The sequence below is a fragment of the Salvelinus fontinalis genome, unplaced genomic scaffold (genome assembly GCF_029448725.1).
Source record: "Salvelinus fontinalis isolate EN_2023a unplaced genomic scaffold, ASM2944872v1 scaffold_2185, whole genome shotgun sequence".
Classification (NCBI taxonomy): Eukaryota; Metazoa; Chordata; class Actinopteri; order Salmoniformes; family Salmonidae; genus Salvelinus; species Salvelinus fontinalis.
In genome coordinates, this window is record NW_026602394.1 from 1 (window position 1) to 18,750 (window position 18,750).

At 43.9% G+C, this 18,750-nt stretch overlaps 1 protein-coding gene across 1 annotated transcript; it reads right to left on the minus strand.

Moving 5' to 3' along the window:
• Positions 1 to 26: 26 nt before the first annotated feature.
• On the minus strand, positions 27 to 16,567 carry LOC129850688 (protein enabled homolog). Its single transcript, XM_055916958.1, has 8 exons — positions 16,470 to 16,567; positions 7,385 to 7,426; positions 7,149 to 7,190; positions 5,040 to 5,108; positions 3,969 to 4,367; positions 2,242 to 2,379; positions 1,793 to 1,861; positions 27 to 425 (listed from the first exon to the last, which is right to left on the minus strand). The coding sequence occupies exons 1-8, from the start codon at positions 16,534 to 16,536 to the stop codon at positions 256 to 258; spliced, it is 996 nt and encodes a 331-aa protein (XP_055772933.1). The 5' UTR covers positions 16,537 to 16,567; the 3' UTR covers positions 27 to 255.
• Positions 16,568 to 18,750: the final 2,183 nt, after the last annotated feature.

An 18,750-nucleotide genomic window follows, 5' to 3' on the forward strand; every position in this document is an offset into this window, starting at 1 on the left:
CCCGGAGAGAGAGGTAGGACGTTGAGGAGACAGCGAGGGAGAAGACACTACACCTGGAGAGAGAGGTAGGACGTTGAGGAGACAGCGAGGGAGAAGACACTACACCTGGAGAGAGAGGTAGGACGTTGAGGAGACAGCGAGGGAGAAGACACTACACCTGGAGAGAGAGGTAGGACGTTGAGGAGACAGCGAGGGAGAAGACACTACACCTGGAGAGAGAGGTAGGACGTTGAGGAGACAGCGAGGGAGAAGACACTACACCTGGAGAGAGAGGTAGGACGTTGAGGAGACAGCGAGGGAGAAGACACTACACCTGGAGAGAGAGGTAGGACGTTGAGGAGACAGCGAGGGAGAAGACACTACACCTGGAGAGAGAGGTAGGACGTTGAGGGGTCTAGGAGACAGCGAGGGAGAAGACACTACACCTGGAGAGAGAGGTAGGACGTTGAGGAGACAGCGAGGGAGAAGACACTACACCTGGAGAGAGAGGTAGGACGTTGAGGAGACAGCGAGGGAGAAGACACTACACCTGGAGAGAGAGGTAGGACGTTGAGGATACAGCGAGGGAGAAGACACTACACCTGGAGAGAGAGGTAGGACGTTGAGGAGACAGCGAGGGAGAAGACACTACACCTGGAGAGAGAGGTAGGACGTTGAGGAGACAGCGAGGGAGAAGACACTACACCTGGAGAGAGAGGTAGGACGTTGAGGAGACAGCGAGGGAGAAGACACTACACTTTGAGAGAGAGGTAGGACGTTGAAGGGTGGAGGAGACAGCGAGGGAGAAGACACTGCAAGGACATAGTACGTCAGGTAACACACGCAGGCAGGCACACAGACTCACGGACACACAGACTCACGGACACACATATTCCTGCACTGTAGGAGCTAGAAACAGAAGCATTTTGCTCCACTGTTGGAGCTAGAAACAGAAGCATTTTGCTCCACTGTAGGAGCTAGAAACAGAAGCATTTTGCTCCACGGTTGGAGCTAGAAACAGAAGGATTTTGCTCCACTGTTGGAGCTAGAAACAGAAGCATTTTGCTCCACTGTAGGAGCTAGAAACAGAAGCATTTTGCTACACAGTTGGAGCTAGAAGCAGAAGGATTTTGCTCCACTGTAGGAGCTAGAAACAGAAGCATTTTGCTCCACGGTTGGAGCTAGAAACAGAAGGATTTTTTCTCCACGGTTGGAGCTAGAAACAGAAGCATTTTGCTACACAGTTGGAGCTAGAAACAGAAGCATTTTGCTCCACGGTTGGAGCTAGAAACAGAAGCATTTTGCTACACAGTTGGAGCTAGAAACAGAAGCATTTTGCTACACAGTTGGAGCTAGAAACAGAAGCATTTTGCTCCACGGTTGGAGCTAGAAACAGAAGCATTTTGCTCCACTGTTGGAGCTAGAAACAGAAGCATTTTGCTCCACGGTTGGAGCTAGAAACAGAAGCATTTTGCTCCACTGTTGGAGCTAGAAACAGAAGCATTTTGCTCCACTGTTGGAGCTAGAAACAGAAGGATTTTGCTCCACTGTTGGAGCTAGAAACAGAAGGATTTTGCTCCACTGTTGGAGCTAGAAACAGAAGCATGTTGCTCCACGGTTGGAGCTAGAAACAGAAGGATTTTGCTCCACTGTTGGAGCTAGAAACAGAAGACTTTTGCTCCACTGTTGCAGCTAGAAACAGAAGGATTTTGCTCCACTGTTGCAGCTAGAAACAGAAGACTTTTGCTGCCCTTGTGATAACATCTGCTGAACTTTGAACTTTGATTTGACTCAATGACACACACACACTCACTCAGTATGTAGGTGGGAGGTCTCGAGAAGCCGAAAACAGGAGCTTGAACCAGCTGCAGCTCTGAGCCATCTGTAAAGACACAGAGCACAGGTTACACACACACACACACCACACAGAACACACCACACAGAACACACCACACAGGTTACACACACACACACCACACAGCACACAGGTTACACACACACACGGGGCCCGTTTCCCCAGACACAGATCAAAGGTGTCACACACACACACACACACACACACACACACACACACACACACACACACACACACACACACACACACACACACACACACACACACACACACACACACACACACACACTTGGGGCCCGTTTCCCCAGACACAGATGGGACCCTATAAAACATTAACTCTTCATTTGTGTCCTGGGGGGGGGGGGGGGGGGGGGGGAGGACCAGCCCCATAACATCATCACACTTACTGCTACACGAAGAGACGAAAGTAGCAGTCCCAAACCCAGGAATGTAAAGGAGAGGAGGAGCGATCTGGAGAAGTCTGGGAGGAGGAGGAGGAGGAGGAGGAAGAGTCACGGCCGAGAGGGGAGGAGAGGCAGCGCCACCTACAGAGAAGACAGAAAACCCACTCAGTTTGATTTATTCAGTTCCATTTCAAAAAACAAGCCTGGATCATCAATATCTAAACTAGAGGTTAGGCATTATCACTTCTAATCTCACGTTCCCTTTTAACCAGTCTCTCAGCCACACTACCTCACTGTTGAGGAACCGCTCCTTTAACCAGTCTCTCAGCCACACTGCCTCACTGTTGAGGAACCGCTCCTTTAACCAGTCTCTCAGCCACACTACCTCACTGTTGAGGAACTGAATCCATGTTCCCTTTAACCAGTCTCTCAGCCACACTACCTCACTGTTGAGGAACCGTTCCTTTAACCAGTCTCTCAGCCACACTACCTCACTGTTGAGGAACCGTTCCTTTAACCAGTCTCTCAGCCACACTACCTCACTGTTGAGGAACTGTTCCTTTAACCAGACTCTCAGCCACACTACCTCACTGTTGAGGAACCGTTCCTTTAACCAGTCTCTCAGCCACACTACCTCACTGTTGAGGAACCGTTCCTTTAACCAGTCTCTCAGCCACACTACCTCACTGTTGAGGAACCGCTCCTTTAACCAGTCTCTCAGCCACACTACCTCACTGTTGAGGAACCGTTCCTTTAACCAGTCTCTCAGCCACAATACCTCACTGTTGAGGAACTGATCCCCGTTCCTTTAACCAGTCTCTCAGCCACACTACCTCACTGTTGAGGAACCGTTCCTTTTAACCAGTCTCTCAGCCACACTACCTCACTGTTGAGGAACCGTTCCTTTAACCAGTCTCTCAGCCACACTACCTCACTGTTGAGGAACCGTTCCTTTAACCAGTCTCTCAGCCACACTACCTCACTGTTGAGGAACCGTTCCTTTTAACCAGTCTCTCAGCCACACTACCTCACTGTTGAGGAACCGTTCCTTTAACCAGTCTCTCAGCCACACTACCTCACTGTTGAGGAACCGTTCCTTTAACCAGTCTCTCAGCCACACTACCTCACTGTTGAGGAACTGAAGACTAGACTGCTTTTAACTGAGCTGTGAACTTCTGTCTATTCCTCTTTCTCCCAGAACTGTTTACATGTTCACTATCTCCTATCCCTGTAGAGTACACTCCTTCACTATCTCCTATCCCTGTAGTGTACACTCCTTCACTCTCTCTCTTATCCCTGTAGTGTGCACTCCTTCACTCTCCCTTATCCCTGTAGTGTGCACTCCTTCACTCTCCCTTATCCTTGTAGTGTGCACTCCTTCACTCTCTCTCTTATCCCTGAGGAGTGTACACTCCTTCACTCCCTCTTATCCCTGAAGTGTACACTCATTCACTCTCTCTCTTATCCCTGAAGTGTACACTCCTTCACTCTCTCTTATCCCTGAAGTGTGCACTCCTTCACTCTCTCTTATCCCTGAAGTGTACACTCCTTCACTCTCCCTTATCCCTGTAGTGTGCACTCCTTCACTCTCTCTTATCCCTGTAGTGTGCACTCCTTCACTCTCTCTCTTATCCCTGAAGTGTACACTCCTTCACTCTCTCTTATCCCTGAGGAGTGTACACTTCAGGGATAGGGAAGAAGGTAGAAACATAGTTGGTTCTAGGCCGTACCTCTGATGGGAGAGTCTCTCTGAGTCTCTCTCTTCATCAGTCCATCAACAGGTTCTGTCGCTCTCCTCTTCCTCAGTCCATCAACAGGTTCTGTCGCTCTCCTCTTCCTCAGTCCATCAACAGGTTCTGTCTCTCTCCTCTTCTCCCTCTTCCTCTGTCCGTTACCAGGCTCTGTCGATCTCCTCTTCCTCAGTCCATCAACAGGTTCTGTCTCTCTCCTCTTCTCTCTCTTCCTCTGTCCGTTACCAGGCTCTGTCGATCTCCTCTTCCTTTGTCCATCACCAGGTTCTGTCTCTCTCTTCCTTTGTCCATCACCAGGTCCTGTCTCTCTCCTCTTCTCTCTCTTCCTCTGTCCATCACCAGGCTCTGTCTCTCTCTTCCTCTGTCCATCACCAGGTTCTGTTAGGGACAACATCACAGAGGACACTGTTGTTTCAATCAACCAATCAACCAACTGTTGCTGACGTCATACTCTATTTCAGACCGGCCGTTGTGAGTGCAGGCTTCTGCTACGGCCAAGCAGCAACAACAGCTTATTTAAGTCTTTAATAAGCCAAGCAGCAATAAAGCTTATTTAGGTTTTTAATAAGCCAAGCAGCAACACAGGTTATTTAAGTCTTTAATAAGCCAAGCAGCAACACAGGTTATTTAAGTCTTTAATAAGCCAAGCAGCAACAACAGCTTATTTAAGTCTTTAATAAGCCAAGCAGCAACACAGGTTATTTAAGTCTTTAATAAGCCAAGCAGCAACAACAGCTTATTCAAGTCTTTAATAAGCCAAGCAGCAACAACAGCTTATTTAAGTCTTTAATAAGCCAAGCAGCAACAACAGCTTATTTAAGTCTTTAATAAGCCAAGCAGCAAAACAGCTTATTTAAGTCTTTAATAAGCCAAGCAGCAACAACAGCTTATTTAAGTCTTTAATAAGCCAAGCAGCAATACAGCTTATTTAAGTCTTTAATAAGCCAAGCAGCAACACAGCTTATTTAAGTCTTTAATAAGCCAAGCAGCAATACAGCTTATTTAAGTCTTTAATAAGCCAAGCCTTTATATCTGAACGAGGCGTGTTACCTCTCCGTATCGTGCAGTTCTGTTTCTGTCCGCCTGGCTCGGACACAGCTGTCGGTATGGCAACCTCACCTACACACCACACCACACCACACCACACCACAACAGACAGAGGAAGTGAGAGAGTTGGCAGAGTGACTCTGGGACCTGGCGTCACCGGGTATAGAAACACAACCACTAGAACAGACAGATGGCGTCACCGGGTATAGAAACACAACCACTAGAACAGACAGATGGCATCACCGGGTATAGAAACACAACCACTAGAACAGACAGATGGCATCACCAGGTATAGAAACACAACCACTAGAAGAGACAGATGGCATCACCAGGTATAGAAACACAACCACTAGAACAGACAGACGGCATCACCGGGTATAGAAACACAACCACTAGAACAGACAGACGGCATCACCGGGTATAGAAACACAACCACTAGAACAGACAGATGGCATCACCAGGTATAGAAACACAACCACTAGAACAGACAGATGGCATCACCGGGTATAGAAACACAACCACTAGAAGAGACAGATGGCATCACCAGGTATAGAAACACAACCACTAGAACAGACAGATGGCATCACCAGGTATAGAAACACAACCACTAGAACAGACAGATGGCATCACCGGGTATAGAAACACAACCACTAGAACAGACAGATGGCATCACCAGGTATAGAAACACAACCACTAGAAGAGACAGATGGCATCATAGAAACACAACCACTAGAAGAGACAGATGGCATCACCAGGTATAGAAACACAACCACTAGAACAGACAGATGGCATCACCAGGTATAGAAACACAACCACTAGAACAGACAGATGGCATCACCGGGTATAGAAACACAACCACTAGAACAGACAGATGGCATCACCGGGTATAGAAACACAACCACTAGAAGAGACAGATGGCATCACCGGGTATAGAAACACAACCACTAGAAGAGACAGATGGCATCACCAGGTATAGAAACACAACCACTAGAACAGACAGATGGCATCACCGGGTATAGAAACACAACCACTAGATCAGACAGATGGCATCACCGGGTATAGAAACACAACCACTAGAACAGACGGATGGCATCACCGGGTATAGAAACACAACCACTAGAACAGACAGATGGCATCACCGGGTATAGAAACACAACCACTAGAACAGACAGATGGTATCACCGGGTATAGAAACACAACCACTAGAACAGACAGATGGCATCACCGGGTATAGAAACACAACCACTAGAAGAGACAGATGGCATCACCGGGTATAGAAACACAACCACTAGAACAGACAGATGGCGTCACCGGGTATAGAAACACAACCACTAGAAGAGACAGATGGCATCACCGGGTATAGAAACACAACCACTAGAACAGACAGATGGCATCACCAGGTATAGAAACACAACCACTAGAAGAGACAGATGGCATCACCAGGTATAGAAACACAACCACTAGAAGAGACAGATGGCATCACCGGGTATAGAAACACAACCACTAGATCAGACAGATGGCATCACCGGGTATAGAAACACAACCACTAGAACAGACGGATGGCATCACCGGGTATAGAAACACAACCACTAGAACAGACAGATAGCATCACCGGGTATAGAAACACAACCACTAGAAGAGACAGATGGCATCACCAGGTATAGAAACACAACCACTAGAACAGAGAGATGACATCACCAGGTATAGAAACACAACCACTAGAAGAGACAGATGGCATCACCGGGTATAGAAACACAACCACTAGAAGAGACAGATGGCATCACCAGGTATAGAAACACAACCACTAGAAGAGACAGATGGCATCACCAGGTATAGAAACACAACCACTAGAAGAGACAGATGGCATCACCGGGTATAGAAACACAACCACTAGAAGAGACAGACGGCATCACCAGGTATAGAAACACAACCACTAGAAGAGACAGATAGCATCATAGAAACACAGCCACTAGAAGAGACAGATAGCATCACCAGGTATAGAAACACAACCACTAGAAGAGACAGATAGCATCATAGAAACACAGCCACTAGAAGAGACAGATAGCATCATAGAAACACAGCCACTAGAAGCACCTGTTCTAAACTCCTTACCAGTCTGTATGTCCACATTAAAGTCCAGGTCAAACAACGAGTCTGAAACGGGAGATAGTTGCTTTGAGTCACTCAACCAGTCACGATGTCTGTTTGTGTGTGTATGTGTATGTGTATGTGTATGTGTGTGTGTGTGTGTGTGTGTGTGTATGTGTGTGTGTGTGTGTGTGTGTGTGTGTGTGTGTGTGTGTGTGTGTGTGTGTGTGTGTGTGTGTGTGTGTGTGTGTGTAACTTACCATTGAACTCAAAATGTTCCAGAAAGGCTTCCAGGTCGAATTCTGAGAAACAGGAAGAAAACAGTCAAACAGCCAATCACCTTCCCTGGCTGTGACTAAACAACCAATCACCTTCCCTGGCTCTGACTAAACAGCCAATCACCTCCCCTGGCTGTGACTAAACAACAAATCACCTTCCCTGGCTGTGCCTCACCAGGAAGTGAAGTAATATTATAACGTTCCCTGATGAGTGACAGGTTCTTGGAGCGCCCGGAAAGACACCTTTCCAAGGTGAGCAGGACTATTAGGAGATGGAGTTACGTTCGGGATGCTACCGGGCCACAAGCGAAGTCGGAAGAAGAGGAATATTGGAACAAGGAGACAGAAAGGTGGACTTCTGAGGAGGAAGAGGGATATTGGGACAAGGAGACAGAAAGGTGGACTTCTGAGGAGCAATGGAGGAGGAAGAGGAATATTGGGACAAAGGAGACAGAAAGGTGGACTTCTGAGGAGGAAGAGGGTTATTGGGACAAGGAGACAGAAAGGTGGACTTCTGAGGAGCAATGGAGGAGGAAGAGGGTTATTGGGACAAAGGAGACAGAAAGGTGGACTTCTGAGGAGGAATGGAGGAGGAAGAGGAATATTGGGACAAAGGAGACAGAAAGGTGGACTTCTGAGGAGGAAGAGGGTTATTGGGACAAGGAGACAGAAAGGTGGACTTCTGAGGAGCAATGGAGGAGGAAGAGGGTTATTGGGACAACGAGACAGAAAGGTGGACTTCTGAGGAGCAATGGAGGAGGAAGAGGAATATTGGGACAAGGAGACAGAAAGGTGGACTTCTGAGGAGCAATGGAGGAGGAAGAGGAATATTGGGACAAGGAGACAGAAAGGTGGACTTCTGAGGAGCAATGGAGGAGGAAGAGGGTTATTGGGACAACGAGACAGAAAGGTGGACTTCTGAGGAGGAATGGAGGAGGAAGAGAGATATTGGGACAACGAGACAGAAAGGTGGACTTCTGAGGAGCAATGGAGGAGGAAGAGGAAAATTGGGACAAGGAGACAGAAAGGTGGAGGAATGGAGAGTTACGGTCTAGAGTTATGAGGGACGTCCTTTAATGAATCCCTTCATCAACTCTACTTCCTGTATAGAACAGTAATGAACAGTTCCCCTTTCATAGAACAATGTTTGTCTGCAGGGTTTAACAGTGTGTGTGTGTGTGTGTGTGTGTGTGTGTGTGTGTGTGTGTGTGTGTGTGTGTGTGTGTGTGTGTGTGTGTGTGTGTGTGTGTGTGTGTGTGTGTGTGTGTGTGTGTGTGTGTGTGTGTGTGAGATATATCCATGTGGAACTAAAAGTTTAGTAATGAACAGTTCCCTCTATTGAACTGTGTTTAGTCCAGGGTAACTATACCTCTGTGTTAGTCCAGGGTAACTATACCTCTGTGTTAGTCCAGGGTAACTATACCTCTGTGTTAGTCCAGGGTAACTATATCTCTGTGTTAGTCCAGGGTAACTATATCTCTGTGTTAGTCCAGGGTAACTATACCTCTGTGTTAGTCCAGGGTAACTATATCTCTGTGTTAGTCCAGGGTAACTATACCTCTGTGTTAGTCCAGGGTAACTATACCTCTGTGTTAGTCCAGGGTAACTATACCTCTGTGTTAGTCCAGGGTAACTATATCTCTGTGTTAGTCCAGGGTAACTATATCTCTGTGTTAGTCCAGGGTAACTATATCTCTGTGTTAGTCCAGGGTAACTATATCTCTGTGTTAGTCCAGGGTAACTATATCTCTGTGTTAGTCCAGGGTAACTATATCTCTGTGTTAGTCCAGGGTAACTATGTCTCTGTGTTAGTCCAGGGTAACTATATCTCTGTGTTTGTCCAGGGTAACTATATCTCTGTGTTAGTCCAGGGTAACTATATCTCTGTGTTAGTCCAGGGTAACTATATCTCTGTGTTAGTCCAGGGTAACTATATCTCTGTTAGTCCAGGGTAACTATATCTCTGTGTTAGTCCAGGGTAACTATATCTCTGTGTTTAGTCCAGGGTAACTATATCTCTGTCTTAGTCCAGGGTAACTATATCTCTGTGTTAGTCCAGGGTAACTATATCTCTGTGTTAGTCCAGGGTAACTATATCTCTGTGTTAGTCCAGGGTAACTATCTCTCTGTGTTAGTCCAGGGTAACTATATCTCTGTGTTAGTCCAGGGTAACTATACCTCTGTGTTAGTCCAGGGTAACTATATCTCTGTGTTAGTCCAGGGTAACTATATCTCTGTGTTAGTCCAGGGTAACTATATCTCTGTGTTAGTCCAGGGTAACTATACCTCTGTGTTAGTCCAGGTTAACTATATCTCTGTGTTAGTCCAGGGTAACTATACCTCTGTGTTAGTCCAGGTTAACTATATCTCTGTGTTAGTCCAGGGTAACTATATCTTTGTGTTAGTCCAGGGTAACTATATCTCTGTGTTAGTCCAGGGTAACTATATCTCTGTGTTAGTCCAGGGTAACTATATCTCTGTGTTAGTCCAGGGTAACTATATCTCTGTGTTAGTCCAGGGTAACTATCTCTCTGTGTTAGTCCAGGGTAACTATATCTCTGTGTTAGTCCAGGGTAACTATACCTCTGTGTTAGTCCAGGGTAACTATATCTCTGTGTTAGTCCAGGGTAACTATATCTCTGTGTTAGTCCAGGGTAACCATATCTCTGTGTTAGTCCAGGGTAACTATATCTCTGTGTTAGTCCAGGGTAACTATATCTCTGTGTTAGTTCAGGGTAGCTATATCTCTGTGTTAGTCCAGGGTAACTATACCTCTGTGTTAGTTCGGGGTAACTATATCTCTGTGGAACAGTGTTTAGTCCAGGGTAACTATATCTCTGTGTTAGTCCAGGGTAACTATATATCTGTGTCAGTCCAGGGTAACTATACCTCAGTGTTAGTCCAGGGTAACTATATCTCTGTGTTAGTCCAGGGTAACTATATCTCTGTGTTAGTCCAGGTTAACTATATCTCTGTGTTAGTCCAGGGTAACTATATCTCAGTGTTAGTCCAGGGTAACTATATCTCTGTGTTAGTCCAGGGTAACTATATCTCTGTGTTAGTCCAGGGTAACTATATCTCTGTGTTAGTCCATGGTAACTATATCTCTGTGTTAGTCCAGGGTAACTATATCTCTGTGTTAGTCCAGGGTAACTATACCTCAGTGTTAGTCCAGGGTAACTATATCTCAGTGTTAGTCCAGGGTAACTATATCTCTGTGTTAGTCCAGGGTAACTATATCTCTGTGTTAGTCCAGGGTAACTATATCTCTGTGTTAGTCCAGGGTAACTATATCTCTGTGTTTAGTCCAGGGTAACTATATCTCTGTGTTAGTCCAGGGTAACAATATCTCTGTGTTAGTCCAGGGTAACTATATCTCTGTGTTAGTCCAGGGTAACTATATCTCTGTGTTAGTCCAGGGTAACTATATCTCTGTGTTAGTCCAGGGTAACTATATCTCTGTGTTAGTCCAGGTTAACTATACCTCAGTGTTAGTCCAGGGTAACTATATCTCAGTGTTAGTCCAGGGTAACTATACCTCTGTGTTAGTCCAGGGTAACTATATCTCTGTGTTAGTCCAGGGTAACTATATCTCTGTGTTAGTCCATGGTAACTATATCTCAGTGTTAGTCCAGGGTAACTATATCTCTGTGTTAGTCCAGGGTAACTATATCTCAGTGTTTAGTCCAGGGTAACTATACCTCTGTGTTAGTCCAGGGTAACTATATCTCTATGTTAGTCCAGGGTAACTATATCTCTGTGTTTAGTCCAGGGTAACTATATCTCTGTGTTAGTCCAGGGTAACTATATCTCTGTGTTAGTCCAGGGTAACTATATCTCTGTGTTAGTCCAGGGTAACTATATCTCTGTGTTAGTCCAGGGTAACTATATCTCAGTGTTAGTCCAGGGTAACTATATCTCTGTGTTAGTCCAGGGTAACTATATCTCTGTGTTAGTCCAGGGTAACTATATCTCTGTGTTAGTCCAGGGTAACTATATCTCTGTGTTTAGTCCAGGGTAACTATATCTCTGTGTTTAGTCCAGGGTAACTATATCTCTGTGTTAGTCCAGGGTAACTATATCTCTGTGTTAGTTCAGGGTAACTATATCTCTGTGTTAGTCCAGGGTAACTATATCTCTGTGTTAGTCCAGGGTAACTATATCTCTGTGTTAGTCCAGGGTAACTATACCTCTGTGTTACTCCAGGTTTAACTATATCTCAGTGTTACTCCAGGTTTAACTATATCTCAGTGTTAGTCCAGGGTAACTATATCTCAGTGTTAGTCCAGGGTAACTATATCTCTGTGTTAGTCCAGGGTAACTATATCTCTGTGTTAGTCCAGGGTAACTATATCTCTGTGTTAGTCCAGGGTAACTATATCTCTGTGTTAGTCCAGGGTAACTATACCTCAGTGTTAGTCCAGGGTAACTACATCTCTGTGTTAGTCCAGGGTAACTATATCTCAGTGTTAGTCCAGGGTAACTATATCTCTGTGTTAGTCCAGGGTAACTATATCTCTGTGTTAGTCCAGGGTAACTATATCTCAGTGTTAGTCCAGGGTAACTATATCTCTGTGTTAGTCCAGGGTAACTATATCTCTGTGTTAGTCCAGGGTAACTATATCTCTGTGTTAGTCCACGTTAACTATATCTCTGTGTTAGTCCAGGGTAACTATATCTCTGTGTTAGTCCAGGGTAACTATATCTCTGTGTTAGTCCAGGGTAACTATATCTCTGTGTTAGTCCACGTTAACTATATCTCTGTGTTAGTCCAGGGTAACTATATCTCTGTGTTAGTCCAGGGTAACTATATCTCTGTGTTAGTCCAGGGTAACTATATCTCTGTGTTAGTCCAGGGTAACTATATCTCAGTGTTAGTCCAGGGTAACTATATCTCTGTGTTAGTCCAGGGTAACTATATCTCTGTGTTAGTCCAGGGTAACTATATCTCTGTGTTAGTCCAGGGTAACTATATCTCTGTGTTAGTCCAGGGTAATTATATCTCCGTGTTAGTCCAGGGTAACTATATTTCTGTGTTAGTCCAGGGTAACTATATCTCTGTGTTAGTCCAGGGTAACTATATCTCTGTGTTAGTCCAGGGTAACTATATCTCTGTGTTAGTCCAGGGTAACTATATCTCTGTGTTAGTCCAGGGTAACTATATCTCTGTGTTAGTCCAGGGTAACTATATCTCTGTGTTAGTCCAGGGTAACTATACCTCTGTGTTAGTCCAGGGTAACTATATCTCAGTGTTAGTCCAGGGTAACTATATCTCTGTGTTAGTCCAGGGTAACTATATCTCTGTGTTAGTCCAGGGTAACTATATCTCTGTGTTAGTCCAGAGTAACTATATCTCAGTGTTAGTCCAGGGTAACTATATCTCTGTGTTAGTCCAGGGTAACTATATCTCTGTGTTAGTCCAGGGTAACTATATCTCTGTGTTAGTCCAGGGTAACTATATCTCTGTGTTAGTCCAGGGTAATTATATCTCCGTGTTAGTCCAGGGTAACTATATTTCTGTGTTAGTCCAGGGTAACTATATCTCTGTGTTAGTCCAGGGTAACTATATCTCTGTGTTAGTCCAGGGTAACTATATCTCTGTGTTAGTCCAGGGTAACTATATCTCTGTGTTAGTCCAGGGTAACTATATCTCTGTGTTAGTCCAGGGTAACTATATCTCTGTGTTAGTCCAGGGTAACTATACCTCTGTGTTAGTCCAGGGTAACTATATCTCAGTGTTAGTCCAGGGTAACTATATCTCTGTGTTAGTCCAGGGTAACTATATCTCTGTGTTAGTCCAGGGTAACTATACCTCTGTGTTAGTCCAGGGTAACTATATCTCTGTGTTAGTCCAGGGTAACTATATCTCAGTGTTAGTCCAGGGTAACTATATCTCTGTGTTAGTCCAGGGTAACTATATCTCTGTGTTAGTCCAGGGTAACTATATCTCTGTGGAACAGTGTTTAGTCCAGGGTAACTATATCTCTGTGTTAGTCCAGGGTAACTATATCTCTGTGTTAGTCCAGGGTAACTATATCTCTGTGTTAGTCCAGGGTAACTATATCTCTGTGGAACAGTGTTTAGTCCAGGGTAACTATATCTCTGTGTTAGTCCAGGGTAACTATATCTCTGTGTTAGTCCAGGGTAACTATATCTCTGTGTTAGTCCAGGGTAACTATATCTCTGTGTTAGTCCAGGGTAACTATATCTCTGTGTTAGTCCAGGGTAACTATCTCTCTGTGTTAGTCCAGGGTAACTATATCTCTGTGTTAGTCCAGGGTAACTATATCTCTGTGTTAGTCCAGGGTAACTATATCTCTGTGTTAGTCCAGGGTAACTATATCTCTGTGTTAGTCCAGGGTAACTATATCTCTGTGTTAGTCCAGGGTAACTATATCTCTGTGTTAGTCCAGGGTAACTATATCTCTGTGTTAGTCCAGGGTAACTATATCTCTGTGTTAGTCCAGGGTAACTATACCTCTGTGTTAGTCCAGGGTAACTATATCTCTGTGTTAGTCCAGGGTAACTATACCTCTGTGTTAGTCCAGGGTAACTATATCTCTGTGTTAGTCCAGGGTAACTATATCTCTGTGTTAGTCCAGGGTAACTATATCTCAGTGTTAGTCCAGGGTAGCTATATCTCTGTGTTAGTCCAGGGTAACTATATCTCTGTGTTAGTCCAGGGTAACTATATCTCTGTGTTAGTCCAGGGTAACTATATCTCTGTGTTAGTCCAGGGTAACTATATCTCTGTGTTAGTCCAGGGTAACTATACCTCTGTGTTAGTCCAGGGTAACTATATCTCAGTGTTAGTCCAGGGTAACTATATCTCTGTGTTAGTCCAGGGTAACTATATCTCTGTGTTAGTCCAGGGTAACTATATCTCTGTGTTAGTCCAGAGTAACTATATCTCAGTGTTAGTCCAGGGTAACTATATCTCTGTGTTAGTCCAGGGTAACTATATCTCTGTGTTAGTCCAGGGTAACTATATCTCTGTGTTAGTCCAGGGTAACTATATCTCTGTGTTAGTCCAGGGTAATTATATCTCCGTGTTAGTCCAGGGTAACTATATTTCTGTGTTAGTCCAGGGTAACTATATCTCTGTGTTAGTCCAGGGTAACTATATCTCTGTGTTAGTCCAGGGTAACTATATCTCTGTGTTAGTCCAGGGTAACTATATCTCTGTGTTAGTCCAGGGTAACTATATCTCTGTGTTAGTCCAGGGTAACTATATCTCTGTGTTAGTCCAGGGTAACTATACCTCTGTGTTAGTCCAGGGTAACTATATCTCAGTGTTAGTCCAGGGTAACTATATCTCTGTGTTAGTCCAGGGTAACTATATCTCTGTGTTAGTCCAGGGTAACTATACCTCTGTGTTAGTCCAGGGTAACTATATCTCTGTGTTAGTCCAGGGTAACTATATCTCAGTGTTAGTCCAGGGTAACTATATCTCTGTGTTAGTCCAGGGTAACTATATCTCTGTGTTAGTCCAGGGTAACTATATCTCTGTGGAACAGTGTTTAGTCCAGGGTAACTATATCTCTGTGTTAGTCCAGGGTAACTATATCTCTGTGTTAGTCCAGGGTAACTATATCTCTGTGTTAGTCCAGGGTAACTATATCTCTGTGGAACAGTGTTTAGTCCAGGGTAACTATATCTCTGTGTTAGTCCAGGGTAACTATATCTCTGTGTTAGTCCAGGGTAACTATATCTCTGTGTTAGTCCAGGGTAACTATATCTCTGTGTTAGTCCAGGGTAACTATATCTCTGTGTTAGTCCAGGGTAACTATCTCTCTGTGTTAGTCCAGGGTAACTATATCTCTGTGTTAGTCCAGGGTAACTATATCTCTGTGTTAGTCCAGGGTAACTATATCTCTGTGTTAGTCCAGGGTAACTATATCTCTGTGTTAGTCCAGGGTAACTATATCTCTGTGTTAGTCCAGGGTAACTATATCTCTGTGTTAGTCCAGGGTAACTATATCTCTGTGTTAGTCCAGGGTAACTATATCTCTGTGTTAGTCCAGGGTAACTATACCTCTGTGTTAGTCCAGGGTAACTATATCTCTGTGTTAGTCCAGGGTAACTATACCTCTGTGTTAGTCCAGGGTAACTATATCTCTGTGTTAGTCCAGGGTAACTATATCTCTGTGTTAGTCCAGGGTAACTATATCTCAGTGTTAGTCCAGGGTAGCTATATCTCTGTGTTAGTCCAGGGTAACTATATCTCTGTGTTAGTCCAGGGTAACTATATCTCTGTGTTAGTCCAGGGTAACTATATCTCTGTGTTTAGTCCAGGGTAACTATATCTCTGTGTTAGTCCAGGGTAACTATATCTCAGTGTTAGTCCAGGGTAACTATATCTCTGTGTTAGTCCAGGGTAACTATATCTCAGTGTTAGTCCAGGGTAACTATATCTCTGTGTTAGTCCAGGTTAACTATATCTCTGTGTTAGTCCAGGGTAACTATATCTCTGTGTTAGTCCAGGGTAACTATATCTCTGTGTTAGTCCAGGGTAACTATATCTCTGTGTTAGTCCAGGGTAACTATATTTCTGTGTTAGTCCAGGGTAACTATACCTCTGTGTTAGTCCAGGGTAACTATATCTCTGTGTTAGTCCAGGGTAACTATACCTCTGTGTTAGTCCAGGGTAACTATATCTCTGTGTTAGTCCAGGGTAACTATATCTCTGTGTTAGTCCAGGGTAACTATATCTCAGTGTTAGTCCAGGGTAGCTATATCTCTGTGTTAGTCCAGGGTAACTATATCTCTGTGTTAGTCCAGGGTAACTATATCTCTGTGTTTAGTCCAGGGTAACTATATCTCTGTGTTAGTCCAGGGTAACTATATCTCAGTGTTAGTCCAGGGTAACTATATCTCTGTGTTAGTCCAGGGTAACTATATCTCAGTGTTAGTCCAGGGTAACTATATCTCAGTGTTAGTCCAGGGTAACTATATCTCTGTGTTAGTCCAGGGTAACTATATCTCTGTGTTAGTCCAGGGTAACTATATCTCTGTGTTAGTCCAGGGTAACTATATCTCTGTATAACAGTGTTTAATGCAGGGTTACCTGGCAGAAAGTCTTCAACCTCAGGTGTAGTGAAGGGGGGCAGATCCATGATGTCCACATCCTGCATCCTGACACCTGTTGACCAAATCACATTAGATTACCATGATCCTACAGCTGTGGCATGCAGTAATCATGTGCCTGTGAACCAGATTTATGCTGATAACACTGATGCGGTGTGCCGCCCCTAGGAGGAAGTCCACTGTGTGCAGCTCACCCTACACTGACATAAATAACACGAGAATGTTTACTTCTGATAAGTTTCCCAGTAAAACAATGAAAACAAGCAAGCATCACAGAAAAGTGCTAGCAAGTTACTAGCAAGTTATATATATATATAACTTGCTAGTAACAGATCACATTCATATTCTGACTATCTCTGAAACACACTTAGACAATACCTTTTGATGATACACTGGTAGCAATACAAGGTAATAACATTCACAGCAAAGACAGGAATACCAAAGGTGGAGGTGTGGCTGTTTATATTCAGAACCACATTCCTGTAAAGCTTAGAGACGATCTCATGTTAAATACTGTTGAAGTAATAATGGCTACAGGTTCATCTGCCTCACCTAAAGCCCATTCTGGTGGGAAGCTGCTATAGACCACCAAGTGCTAACAGTCAGTATCTGGATAACATGTGTGAAAATGCTTGATAATGTAGGTGATATCAACAGAGAGGTACAGTACCTGTCAAAAGTTTGGACACACCTACACATTCCAGGGGGTTTTCTTAATTTTTTACTATTTTCTACATTGTAAATGAAATGACACATATGGAATCATGTAGTAACCCAAAAAATTGTTAAAAAACTCAAAATATATTTTATATTCTTCAAAGTAGCCACTCTTTGCCTTGATGACAGCTTTGCACACTCTTGGCATTCTCTCAACTTAGGAAAACCAAAGTTCCAAAAAAGCTGGGCCTAATATATAGTGTATAAGAGGTCACACAATACATTTTGTTGTTGATTCCTATGTTGTTGATGTAAAGAATATGTGTTGGTCCGTGGTGTGTAATGAGGAGCAAACAGACGCTGCACTTGACACATTTATGAAATTGCTTCATCCCAGTTACTAATAAACACCCATTAAGAAAATGACTGTAAAAACTGTTAAATCCCACGTAGATTAATGAGGAATTTTTAAAAAATTGTATAGTTTGAGAGGGATGTGGCAAAAAGGAACGGCAAATAACTCTGGCTGCACAACCGATTGGCTAACGTACTTCAAGTTGACAAATCATGTGACTAAACTGACTAAAAAGAGAAGAAGAAACTACACTATGAAAACAAAGATAAATGATACAAAGAACGACAGTAAAGAATCTTTACAGCAACTTCGATGTAATTTTGGGGCAAAAAGGCAAACTCGGCTCCTTCATTCAGTGAATCAGACGGCTCATTCATCATGAAACCTGCCAACTACCACAAGGATTTTTTTTATTGGCAAGAAAAGCAAATTTAGGCAAGATTAGGGATATGCCAGCAACAAATGCTGACACTACACATCCCATTGTATATCTGACCACATTATGAAAGACAAGAAGTGTACTTTTGAGTTCCGTAAAGTCAATGTGGAAGAGGTGGGAAAAATATATTGTTGTCTTTCAACAATGACAAGCCACCGAGGGTCTGACATTTGGATGGAAAATTACTGAGGATAATAGCGGACGATATTGCCACTCCTATTGGTCACATCTTCAATCTAAGCCTACAGGAAGGCGTGTGTCCTCAGGCCTGGAGGGAAGCTGAAGTCATTCCACTACCTAAGAATAGTAAAGCCCCCTTTACTGGCTCAAATAGTCCACCAATCTGCCTTCTGCCAATTGTGTTTGACCAGATAAACTCTGCAAAAAAAGAAACATACTCTCTGTCAACTGAGTTTATTTTCAGCAAACTTAACATGTGTAAATATTTATATTTGATCTCTCTCTCTGATCTGAGGGGGCCTAAATGGGGTGTGGGCATGGTTGATGTGGGGGGGTGTTGATTGTTTGGGGTGTGGATGTGTCTGGGGGTGCTGTGGTCTGGATGTAAGTCTCTCTCTCTCTCTCTCTCTCTCTCTCTCTCTCTGAGGGTGTTCTTTAATGGAAGCCTCTCCAATCCAGGTAGAAGCAGGAATTCCCCAGGGGAGCTGTTTAGGCCAATTAATTTTTTTCATTCTTTACTAACGACATGCCACTTGGCTTTGAGTACAGTCCGAGTGTCTATGTATGAGGATGACTCAATACTATACACGGTAGCTACTACAGAGTGTCTATGTATGAGGATGACTCAAC